The sequence below is a fragment of the Lepidochelys kempii genome, chromosome 2, assembly GCF_965140285.1.
Source record: "Lepidochelys kempii isolate rLepKem1 chromosome 2, rLepKem1.hap1, whole genome shotgun sequence".
Taxonomy (NCBI): Eukaryota; Metazoa; Chordata; order Testudines; family Cheloniidae; genus Lepidochelys; species Lepidochelys kempii.
The window spans coordinates 233,932,568-233,945,746 of NC_136381.1; the positions used below are offsets into that span (position 1 = coordinate 233,932,568).

Sequence of the window (13,179 nt, forward strand, 5' to 3'; positions counted from 1 at the left end):
GTCACGGCACAGTTCCACTACAAGAACAAGGGGTATGAATATTTGGAAGACTTTGAACCAAGTAGTGTCAACCCTGAATTGTCCCAGTGTGTTTCAGCCAAAAATCAATGCTCACGGCCTAGGCACTGTCAACTTGTCTTCCCATCAGATGAGGGCAGAAGCATAAATGCACAGAAGTCTTTGAAATGTATGGTATTGATCTGGAGTCTGCACACTCCAGAGGGCAATGAACCAGTATGTTAGTTTTGATACAAAGACAGAATCATAGAATCGCGGGACTGGAAGGGACCTCAAGGGGTCATCTAGTCCAGTCCCCTGCACTCATGGCAGAACTATCATCTAGAGACCATCACTGACAGGTGTTTGTCTAACCTGCTCTTAAAAAGATCCAATGATGGAGACTCCATAACCTCCCTCGGAAATTTATTCCGGTATTTAACCACCCTGACAGTTAGGAAGTTTTTCCCGTCAAACCTAAACCGTCCTTGCTGCAATCCTCAGATGTTAATTTTTCTCCCTCCACCTTGTAAAAAATGGTTACTTAACTTTCTAAGTGTTGTTCTTTGAGATGTGTTGCTCATGTCCTTTCCATGTTATGTGTGTGAGTGCCCACGTGCACGGCTGCCGGAGATTTCTCCTTTAGGGACGGCTCTGTCATTCCCTGGAGCCTTGCACGCACACGCTGGTATATGGGGCACCACCAGCCCTGCACCCTCTCAGTTCCTTCTTGCCATCAACTCCAACAAAGGGGAAGGAGGGCGAGTCAAGGAGTGGACATGAGCAACACATCTCAAAGAACAGTTACGAAATTTAAGTAACCATTTTTTCTTCGAGTGCTTGCTCATGTCAATTTTATGTTAGGTGACTCACAATCAGTATCCCTGGAGGTGGGCTTGGAATTCACAGAAGGGCTGCTTGCAACACCACTTTGCTGAAGTTGGTGTTGTCCCAGGCCTGCTGGGTGATGGCATAGCAGGATGTGACAGTATGAACAGAGTACCAGGCTCTACAGATGTCCTGGATCAGTACCTGTACTGGGAAAGCCTCTGACAGAATGAGCCGTCAGAACACTGGCGACACCCCTGCTCATTCATAGCAGAATTTGATCCAGACTGTTATCCACGAGGAGATTCTCTGAGAGGTCACCAGCAGATCTTTCATCCTGTCTGCCACTGCAATGAAGAGCTGCATCAACTTACAGAATGAATGTTAGGCAGGCCTTAGTATTTTACATCAAGAGGATCAAACCAAAGAGTGTAACAGGCACTCCTCATTCATCTTGTGAGGCTTTGGAAAGAAACCCAGTTGGAAAATGTCTTGATTATGGAACTGTGACACCACCTTGGGTCACAAAGCTGGGTGGGGGCATAGCTGAACCTTTCCTTGTAGAACACCGTATAAGGGGGTTCAGACGTCAAAGCCCTAATCTCAGATACCCTGCAGGCTGACGTGATTGCCACCAAGAAGGAGACCTTCCATGAGAGGAGCATCAAAGAACAAGAAGCCAGCTGCTCAAAAGGGGGAACCCGTGAGCCTTGACAGCACCAGGTTTACGTCCCAAGAAGCAACAGGATCACAAACCTGTGGGTATAGTCTCTCAGACCTTTCAGGAATCTGATCATCAGGTTGTGAGAGAAGACTGATCTACCTTGGACTGGCGGGTGGAAGGCCGAGATAGCCACTAAGTGGACCTTGATTGATGAAAGGGCCAGGCCTTGGTGCTTGAGATGAAGCAGGCAGTTTAAGATGGATTGCAGCGATGACCGGAAGAGAGGAAGACCCCATCCCACAGCCCAACAGGTGAAACATTTCCACTTAGCTAGCTAAGTCACCCTAGTGAAGGGCTTCCTGCTACCAGGCAGAAAGCATTGGACTTCTGCTAAGCAGGCCTGCTCCTCCACGTTTAGCCATGCTGTCATATGTAGGGACGCTAGGTTCAGATGGATCAAACAGTCCTGGTTCTGCAAGAGCAAGTCCAGTTGGAGCAGGAGCTCTAATGGGTTTGCTATTGAGAGGTCCAAGAGCGTACCGAACCAGTGCTGACGTTGCCATGCTGGAGCTACCAGGATTGTCTTCGCTTTGTTCCTCTTAACCTTCAAGTAGGACTTTGTGAATCAGGGTTATCAGTGGGAAGGCGTATAACAAGGTTTCTGTCCATGGGAGCAGAAAGGCATTGGACAGAGAGCCTTTGGCAGCTCTGCAAAACTGCTGACATTTCCTGTTCTGCCTTGTCGCAAATATGTCCATCTGAGGAGTCCCCCATGTCTGGAAGATCATACTGACAACCTCTGGGTGGAGTGACCACTTGTGGCGAGAAGGACCTGCTGAGATCCGCCAGTGTGTTTCAAGTGCCCGAGAGGGCGACGCCTCAAGATGAATGGCATGCTGCACACAGCAGTCCCACAGCTGGAGGATCTCTTGACACAAGGCCGACAAGCAGGTTTCACCTTGCTTGTTGATGTAAAACATTGCAGTTGTATTGTCCATCAAGATCTGCACCACTCTGCCCTTTAGGTAGGGGAGAAATGCCTGGCAGGCCAAGCATATCACCTTGAGCTCCCTGACATTTATGTGGAGGGAGTGATCCTCCTGGGACCAGAGGCCCTGGGTACTGCTGTTGCTGAGGTGGGCTCCCCACCATAAGTCTGAAGTGTCAGAGTCCAAGGTCTCCTATGGGAGTGCAGCTACAAAGACAACCCATTCCAGGACTGATTGCGGTTATGCCCACCAAGTTAGGGATGACAGGACGTTCAATAGGACTGTGACCACTAAGTCCAAATTGTGCCTGCCGGGAGCGTAGACCAATGCCAGCCATGTCTGCAGAAGTCTGAGCCATATACATGCGTGTTGAACAACGTAAGTATACACCGTCATGTGGTCAAGCAGCTTGAGGCATACCTGGGCAATCGTGAGCAGGTGGGCTCTGATGTGCATGATGAGGTCTGACATAGCTCAGAATCAGGACTCTAGCAGGTAGGCTCTGGCCTGTGTAGAGTCAAGCAACACTCCTATAAACTCTATCCTTTGAGCAGGAGTCAGCTGATTTTTGTTAGTTTATAAGCAGGCTCAGTTCCTGACACTTTGGTGCGAGCCACCTAAGGCCATGCTGGACCTGGGCTTGTGATCTGCCTCAGACAAGCCAGTCGTCGAGGTATGGGTACCTCAACATCTCAGGTAAGTGGCCACCACCGCCATGCACTTAGTGAAGACCTTTGGAGCAGAAGATAGGCAAAAGGACAGTGCCATGAATTGGTAGTGGAAATAGGCATCCTATAAGTTGAGGGTGGCGTACCAGACCCACAGAGGTGATGGAGGCTAGGGAGTCCATGTGGAACTTCAACTTCTTGTGATATCTGTTGAGGCAACTCACGTCTAGAATGAGTCTGAGGCTCCTTTTGGCATCCGGGATTAGAAAATATTAGGGGTAAAACCCTTTCTCCCTCATATCTTCAGGAACTTCCTCCATGCCCTCTTGACATAGAGAGGCATTCCACCTCCTGGATGAGGAGTTGCTTGTGAGAAGGGTCCTGAAGAGGAAGGGGAGTGGGAGGGAGGGATGCAAGAAAACTGCAGAGTGTAGCCAGCTGCTATGGTGTTGAGCACCCAATGATCCAAGGTAACTCGGGCCCATGCAGCAAGAAAGATAAATGGTTCAGAAATAAACAGAGGGATGGATCCTGGGGCAAGACTGGAACTCCGTCCTGAGGCACAACCTCAAAAATGCCTGCCGAGTGTCATGTGGGGCCCAACTGGGTCATCAAGGACGGGTCGGGTCGGCGGTGCTTAAACCCTCCGTCTCTTCTCTTATAGGGACCTTGCTGTGGTGGACCTGAGAATTTCATTGGTGAAGGTGGCCGGAAATGCTTCCTGGAGGCCTGCGGCATGTACAAGCCCAGGCAGCACAGTGTGGCGCTGGAGTCTTTCAGGTTGTGCAGCCTGGTATCTGTCTGCTCTGAAAATAGAGCTGTGCCCTCAAAGGGAAGGTCCTGAATAGGCTGCTGCAACCTCCTGGAGAAGCCCTGAGGATGGCAGCCATGAGCTGCATTGCATGGGCACCGCCAAGGCCATTGACCTGGCCACTGAATCTGCCACATCCCGTGCTGTCTGGAAGAAGGCTCTGGCCTGTCTTACCTTCCTCTAAGACAGTGGTTCTCAAACTGGGGGTGAAGGGGACTCCTCAGAGGGTCATGAGGTTATTACATGGGGGGGGTCGCAAGCTGTGAGCCTCCACCCCAAACTCCGCTTTGCTTTCAGCATCTATAATGGTGTTAAATATATTTTAAAGTGTTTTTAAATTTATAAGAGAGGGTCACACTCGCAGGCTTGCTATGTGAAAGGGTCACCAGTACAAAAGTTTGAGAACACCTGCTCTAAGATGGGCAGGAATTCTTGCCTGGAATCCTGCGGCAAGGAATCCTTAAATTTGGCTACAGAGTCCTAAATATTATAGTTGTATCTCCCCAGCATCGCCTGCTTTTTGTAGATTCTGAGTTGGAGACTGGCCATAGAATAAATTTTTCTCCTGAACAAGTCCAGCTTCCTTGTTCTTAAGAGTCATGCTTGCCTGACCCTGCCTGTCCTGGTCATTAGCAGCGGATACCACCAGCAATCCAGGGAGTCTGTGAGTACTTGTAACTTTTGGATGGAACATAATACTTCTTTTCCATCCTCTTCGATGTTGGGGATGGAGTCTGCCAAACCATCTTGACCACTTTCAATCCCCTTCTTGAACTGGCAGTGCAACCTTAGAGGATGCTGCGTCCGCCAGTATATTGAAGAGGCTAGCAGTGGGCTCAGAGAGCTCCTCTGCCTCTAATCCTAGGTTTGCAGCCCCCTTCTGAGGAGCTCCTGATGAGCCTGAAAGTCATTTTGCAGGAGTGGGTCAGAGGGACCAGTGACCACCTTGTTCGGAGATGAAGAGGATGATAGCAGCACCGGGGGAAGGCCAGAGGTCCTTTCTTCCACCAGGGAAACCTGGACTTCATTACCAGGATCGGAGTCAGAGTCTGGTTTCTGTATGGGAGCGTGAGTGCCATGGCCTGTTTTTCTGATATGGTTGCCGAAGACTGATGGGAGTAAGGCCCCAGCATCATGGGAACCTCCCCGTGGGTTCCAATATGGCCAATGTACTAGCCATTGTCCCAGGCACCAGACACCCGCACCGAAGACTGGCACATACGACGACTGGTGCTTCTGTGGGTGAGTACCAAACTTCCCCTCTGACTACGAGGATGACTCCTCCCTTGGGGACCACGGCAGAGCTGTCAGTGCCTCCTTCTGCTAGCTATGATGGGGAGTGATGCCGGGGGAGAAAGCGATCATTGACAGTTCCAGGAATGGATGCTACATACATGGGGATTGGTGCCAAGACTGTGGACTGACATGGAGTCGGGAATCGAGGTGCTGGAGACCGGTGTCAGGGAGACAGTGACCGCCGCTGAGTCATCAGCGACTGGTGCAGAGAGGAGGGTGGTCAGTACCGAAGAGGTAGGGACCAATGCTGCGAGGCTGGTGATCGATGACGCAAGGCCAGAGACTGGAAATTAGGCATTAAGACCAGTGCCAGGACACTAGAGAACGGCACTAGCCGAGCGACCACGGAGGCAGGCCCATAGAGGGCTGCCTTTTGGAGGGGGGTGCCTTCACTGGCTCCACAGTTGAAGGAAGGTGCCACTGTGTGGGCGGCACCAGTAGGACCATCAGGTCTCTGGGTGCCTGAAACACCTCCAGCATTGAGGGCACCATCAGGCATAGGGGACCCCTACCACTCCCTGGAGACAGCGGTGGTTCCCGTAATGGGCTCGGAGCCCCAGGCAGAAAAGCTGCTTCCCAGTCACCCAAAAGGCAAACGGCTCAACACCGGTCCTTTGACTGCCACTCCTTTCCCATCCTTCTTCGATGCGGGGGAGCACCCACATTCAGTGTGCTGCTTCCTATGAAGCTTTCTCGGCACCAGTGATGGTGAATGGTGCTGAGGTGAGCCCAATGCCAGTGGAGCGCTCCATACTGAGGTTGAAGTGCTCAGCACTCAGTCAGAACAGGATAGTTCTGAGGCTGGCCTAAATGCTGCCTCCATCAATAGGGCTTTAAGGCAAATGTCTATCTTTTTGAGTACACGGTCTGAAGCCTTTACAAATGTTATCCTTGACGTCTGTTTCCTCCTGACACTTTAGACCTATGTGAGGATTGCTCACCAGCATGGGCTTCTGACAGACGGCACACGGTTGAAGCCTGGACCGTGCCCCGTGCCTGGGACACAGTCCCTGAGGGGACCACTAACTATTCTAACTTCTTTATCAAACACTAAGAATAACTACACAAAAGAACTGACGAGTAAGAAACCAATAGGAGCACTTCAAATCGCAAAACAGAAAACGGTGTTCCAGTGACCAACACAAGCAGTAAGAAGGAACTGAGAGGGTGCAGGCCCGGCAGCCATAGACCAGCACATGAGCACCGAGCTCCAGGGGATGCCAGAGCTGGCCCTATAGATACCATTAAGGGAAAAAGCTCCAGCAGCCATGCACGTAATAAAGGCAACTGTGTTGATAGAGGATATTGGGTTTCCCCAAGGTATTTGATTTAGTCCACAAGACATTTTTTATTTAAAAATTGCATTATATGGAATTAAGAGGGCACACATTAGATGGATTAAAAACTGGCTCACTGACAAACCTCAAAATGTAGCTGTTAATGGGGAAACACCATTGAGCAGGGCTACTTCACGGGGGATCCCAAGGGTTCAATGCTTGGTCCAACTACCTAATATTTTTATGAACAATCTAGACAATGATAGGTAATCTTTGCTGGTAAAGTTTGTAGATGACAAAGATTAATGGAGTAGTAAATAATGAGAAGGACAGGTTACTGCTAGAGTAACCCGAATCGCTTAAGTAAATGGGTTTTAAAATAGCCAAATGCAAGGTAATACACCTGGGAACCAAGAACACAAATGATACCTACGGGATAAGGGAATATCTTGGAAAGGAACGACTGAGAAAGATTTAGAGGTCATCATGGATAATTATGTGAGCTGTCAGTGCAATGCTACAACAAAAAGGGCATAATGTGATCCTGGCATGTATTTAAAAAAAAAGTGAATATCAAGTAGAAATAACTAAGTGATTTTGCCTCTGTACACAGCATTGGTAAGACCACTACAAGAATGTTGCACCCAGTTCTGTTGTCCACATGTCCAGAAGGATGTGGAAATACTGGAGAGAGAGTTCAAAGGAAGGCCACGAAAGTGATCCAAGGGCTGGAAAACAAGCCGTACAAGACTTCAGGAACTCAACTTATTCAGTTTATCAAAGACAAGGTTGAGATGACTCATCACAGTGTATTGGTACTTACACATGGAAAAGATATGGGGGGTGGAGCGGGCTTTTCAACCTTGTTGACAAAGGCATAAAATCTAAGAGTTGGAAAATGAAGTTAGACAAATTCAGACTTGAAACGATGCAGTTTCTTGGCACCGAGGCTAAATAAACACTAGAACAGCTTATGGAACAGTGCAGGAGGTGAACTCACCATCACTTGGAGTCTTCAAAAAGATATCAAATCTCTTCTTAAAGGATACATTTTAATCCAGCTTCAAGAAGAAATTCTGCAGCCTGCGTGCACATGGAAGGAAGGGGTGTGTCAGGCTGGGTGATTGTGGTAGTATCTTCTGACCTTAAAGTCTTAATCCGTGGGTCCCCTGTTCACTCCTTTCCTTCACAGACTATGGGGAAACAAGGATTGCCTGTATTACCTCCATTAAGATGTCACCATAATCAAATCTCATGCTTCAAGGTTTCAGCCAGTCACCTGCAGGGGTCAGGAAGAATTCCGCCCTGCCCCTGCCTCCCCACCCCCCGAACACAGAATTGGCTTCAGGTATTATTTAGGGGGACGGGGGGGGTTAATCTTCCTCTGAATCAGAGTGGCCAGAGGACACCAGACTGGGTAGACCAGTGCTCTGAAGTGAAACAGAGAATCCTTTCTAGATGCCCAGCCAGTGTATCTTGCTCTATACTCGTACTCGAATTACCAGATTTAAAGTCAGGAAGGAATTTTTCCCCAGGTTAGGCACCTTGGGGGGTGGGGAAGCATGCTGCCTTCCTCTGTAGAATGAAGCATGGTTCACCTGCTGGGATCATTTAGGCATCTCAACCCTAATCCATGTCCTGCCATTGCCGGGGACTCAGACATTGCTGGCATCTGGTTCTCTCCTGTTCTCTGCCTGTGGTGCACACCATTTAGTTTCCTGAAGGCTGAAATGGTTTGCTCTATTAAAATCTTTGGGCTTAATATGGGGGTATCTGGGTAAAATTTAATAGCCTGTGATATACTAGAGATCAGACTAGATAATTGGATGATTCCTTCTGGCCTTAAAGTCTAAGTAACATAACCCTTAAAGCCCTCTATGTTTTGTTTAATGACTTCTCATTTTTGAGTAGACATTTAACTGTGTTGATCTTTATAATATTTCCTCTCCTTTATTACATGCTTCAATAACACTGAAGTGAACAGGGTAGCTCACACCTCTAAGACTGTAACATCTCCGCAGTATGTCTGCCAAGGCTCCCATTTCCATATGCCCCATATGCTTTTGTTTCACCTGTTTCCAATACAAGAAATGGCTCCATTGGTAAAAAGCACAATCCTCAGGTTCACTTGATAAGCACACAATTTCTTTACTAGTACAGCGTAAATTGAAATGACTGCTCTCCTTTTTTTCCCCTTGAGTAGATATGCATTTCTTGCATTCTGGGGTTCACTTCCAACTACTGACCAGCCACTATATGGGGGACCCAGCAACGAAATAGTTTCTTCTCTCAAGCAAGAGGTTTGTCTCCCCTCTGTCTACTAGATCAAAATTCCTAGAAAACAGCAACTCCCTAAAGGTCAGGAAATATTTGAAATGAAATTTCCTCCAAACCATCTAGGAGGTTAGTCATTTCAGTGACCTGAAGCTTTGTTTAGGACACGCTTTCATAAGCGAACGCTTCCATTACAGAATGCCCGTGTGAATATGCTGATGATGCACATTGACTACATGCCTCCGTAACATGTATAAGGCTACATTTGTGGCTGTGGGGCCTGTCCTCACAGCTAGCCAAGTTAGACTTATAATGGCAGAGTCTGGAATTTTATTGCAATTGCTGTGTGAAGGTTCCTAGTTCTATGTTGCCTCTTACCTACAGCAGTAGGTATCTAAACCAACATTTATTTTTACTGCAGCTAGAATAATAACTAGAACACGTAACAGAGCCTCAGGGGTCAATTCCAAGTTGGTCATTCATATAGCCACCCCACAACCCATTCCAAGATTTTGATTCCACAGTTTTTGCACAACAGGCCTTTGTCTCAAAAGCCAACTAGTATCAACAGAAAGACTGGACATATTTATCAGTTCATGTTCAGTGACAGTCCATATGTATTAAGGACAGAATCAGATATTGGCACTCATCCTTTGAATACTTGGTTTCTGAATAGCAGAAGGCAGAAATTGGAATTAAAGTACAGATAATTTTTACTATTCAACAGCCACATGGATAAGAAAACTCCTTGACCCTTCCAGTAACCACTGGAGAGGAGTTTTAAATTTATAGCACATCTGCTAGCCAGAAGCCGATATTAAGGAAAGCCCTCTGTGAAGGGGTGTATGCCACACTGGCCGAGAGGGTAAATGAGGCCAATTAACTACACAGGCCGCACCTGGAGGAGGAGTCAGGGAGCTGGGATTGACTGGAAGCAGGCTCAGCTGAGCAGAAACAGATGGGGCCTATATAAGCCAGGAAGCTAGCAACAGAAGGAGGCAGGTAATAGTCTGCAGTCACTCCCTGACAGGAGGGTACTTGGGCTGGCAAACCAGGGGGCTTACAAGGTAGGAAGGAATCCAAGCGAAGAGCAACATTGTCTGGGAGTAAGTAGGTCACTGTTTCGAGAGATAGGGTCCCTGGACTGGAACACAGAGTAGACAGCAGGCCCAGGTTCCCCTACCAGCCACTGGAGGAATGGAATCATTAAAGCAGTAAAGGGAAGACTGCCATTTTCATAGAATCATAGAACTGGAAGGAACCTCGAGAGGTCATCTAGTCCAGTCCCCTGCACTCAAGGCAGGACTAAGTATTAACTAGACCATCCCTAACAGGTGTTTGTCCAACCTGCTCTTAAAAATCCCCAAGTTAAAAAAACAGCCCTTTCCACTGTGACCTCCACCCCAATCAGCTGCAATTATTTAGGCAATGCAGTCACCTGGAGTGTCAGCTTCAGAAAACAGTGACAAAGATTTTACTCTGAGATCATACCCTACCAATGCCGGACAAAAAGAGAGCCTAAAAGCCAATACTGTAGCACTTCTGACAGTCATGCAGAGGACCAGAAGTGAACCTATGAGGTCACTGAATATATACTGGTAACTGGAATTACTATTTCCCTCTCCACTTACAACAGAAAATCCAGAGGCTTCAATGTAGCACTATGAGTCAGAGGTTGTGTTAGGGACACAGCGAGTAAGCTGCTGACACCTTTTGCATCTGTCTTCAGTGGAGCTCAACACTGACTTCAGGTGTGGAACCTCAACTGTAACGAGGAGCCAATGCCTAGAGACTTTGATAGGGAAACTGCTTAGCTGAGCTCAGCAAAGGGGAGGGGGAAGAGAAGAGATATGGGCTCTAAATACACACAGGCAATGCTAGCACGTAGTCCCTGCATTCAGTTGTCTGCGCCAACTCCAGGTCCCAGAGTTCACCCATCAAAGCATTCTGGGCAGTCCTCATACCTAGTTTATAGCAATCTCCCTAGTCTAGGGTGCCTGAAGGTGGTCTTGGAGATGCTTCCCTTGAATCTTCAGTGCAGAAGATGACACATACAGGGAAGTCTGGCACCCCCTGTACATTATGGTCAACATATATGGTTGTCTGTCTCACATAAGTACTGCTTGGTAACTTCAAACTGTATTTGTGTAGCAGTCTTCCTCCCTCAAAGATGTACCTGGAAGAAGAGAAACTAGGTGGTGGGGCACTTGAAAAAGCACCAAACACTAGCACTAAGAGGAACAACAAAGGACCCCCAGGGGCCAAGAAAATGGAAGAGTTTGATGGCCCAAGATCTGTTAAAAATGATGCATTTAGATACCAGCGTACCAAAAAAAAAAAAAAAGAAGAAAAAAAGAAAAAAGTATTCCTGGGCGTCAAAAGCAAAGATTGCCACATGCTGCTGTGACCCTCCTTTGGTGCATTCAAGGCAAGTGCCAAATGCAGGGCATGCACCACGCACCAAGAAAAAAGTTGGTGCCAGCACAGACACCAATGTATTACAAAAGCATGGCATAGCTCTTGAGCCAAAAGCATTCCAATTTAGGCAACTGACTGGATGGTGGAAACTACTAGATTTCCAGGACACAGTTGGCAGAAAACCTGGAGCAATGTAGAAGCACAGTGAATAGAGCGCTCCTTCACCAATCAAATTCAAGGAGGAACTGACCAGAAGATTTGGAGGTTTTCATATATATCTGACAATAGGTGGTGTGCAGTGGCCAGAATGGGGCCTGGTTCACGCATACCATTGCCCTCTGAGATCAAAATCTTTTAAGAGCTATGGGAATATTAAGTCTCATGCTGAAGAGTTTCAGAGTAACAGCCGTGTTCGTCTGTATTCGCAAAAAGAAAAGGAGTACTTGTGGCACCTTAGAGACTAACCAATTTATTTGAGCAGGCCCTACGCTACCAGCACTCCCAGCTACCTTTGAGACACCACTGACTTCCTGAGGAAACTACAATCCATCGGTGATCTTCCTGATAACACCATCTTGGCCACTATGGATGTAGAAGCCCTCTACACCAACATTCCACACAAAGATGGACTACAAGCCATCAAGAACACTATCCCCGATAATGTCATGGCTAACCTGGTGGCTGAACTTTGTGACTTTGTCTTTACCCATAACTATTTTACATTTGGGGACAATGTATACCTTCAGATCAGCGGCACTGCTATGGGTACCCGCATGGCCCCACAGTATGCCAACATTTTTATGGCTGACTTAGAACAACACTTCCTCAGCTCTCGTCCCCCAACGCCCCTACTCTACTTGCGCTATATTGATAACATCTTCATCATCTGGGCCCATGGAAAAGAAGCCCTTGAGGAATTCCACCATGATTTCAACAATTTCCATCCCACCATCAACCTCAGCCTGGTCCAGTCCACACAAGAGATCCACTTCTTGGACACTACAGTGCTAATAAACAATGGTCACATAAACACCACCCTATATCGGAAACCTACTGACCGCTATTCCTACCTACATGCCTCCAGCTTTCACCCTGACCACACCACACGATCCATCGTCTACAGCCAAGCTCTGCGATACAACTGCATTTGCTCCAACCCCTCAGACAGAGGCAAACACCTACAAGATCTCTATCAAGCATTCTTACAACTACAATACCCACCTGCGGAAGTGAAGAAACAGATTGATAGAGCCCGAAGAATTCCCAGAAGTCACCTACTACAGGACAGGCCTAACAAAGAAAATAACAGAACGCCACTAGCAGTCACCTTCAGCCCCCAACTAAAACCCTTCCAACGCATTATTAAGGATCTACAACCTATCCTGAAGGATGACCCAACACTCTCACAAATCTTGGGAGACAGGCCAGTCCTTGCCGACAGACAGCCCCCCAACCTGAAGCAAATACTCACCAAACAACCACATACCACACAACAGAACCACTAACCCAGGAACCTATCCTTGCAACAAAGCCCGTTGCCAACTGTGCCCACATATCTATTCAGGGGACACCATCAAAGGGCCTAATAACATCAGCCACACTATCAGAGGCTCGTTCACCTGCACATCCACCAATGTGATATATGCCATCATGTGCCAGCAATGCCCCACTGCCATGTACATTGGTCAAACTGGACAGTCTCTACGTAAAAGAATAAATGGACACAAATCAGATGTCAAGAATTATAACATTCATAAACCAGTCGGAGAACACTTCAATCTCTCTGGTCACGCAATCACAGACATGAAGGTCGCTATCTTACAACAAAAAAACTTCAAATCCAGACTCCAGCGAGAAACTGCTGAATTGGAATTCATTTGCAAATTGGATACTATTAATTTAGGCTTAAATAGAGACTGGGAGCGGCTAAGTCATTATGCAAGGTAGCCTATTTCCC

The 13,179-nt window shown here is 47.5% G+C and overlaps 1 protein-coding gene across 5 annotated transcripts in view; it reads right to left on the bottom strand.

The window, feature by feature from the left end:
* DNAJC1 (DnaJ heat shock protein family (Hsp40) member C1) overlaps window positions 1-13,179 on the bottom strand; it is a 197,221-nt gene that overhangs the window by 176,091 nt on the left and 7,951 nt on the right. Inside the window, exon 2 of one of the 5 annotated variants that reach the window (XM_073334217.2) lies at window positions 7,531-7,723. The exons of 3 other annotated variants lie outside the window; for them this stretch is intronic. In XM_073334217.2, coding sequence (XP_073190318.1) covers window positions 7,531-7,533 — 3 coding nt within the window. In that variant the 5' untranslated portion in view covers window positions 7,534-7,723. The remainder of the gene's footprint in view (window positions 1-7,530; window positions 7,724-13,179) is intronic. One more of the 5 variants, XM_073334218.2, reaches the window with a different exon arrangement.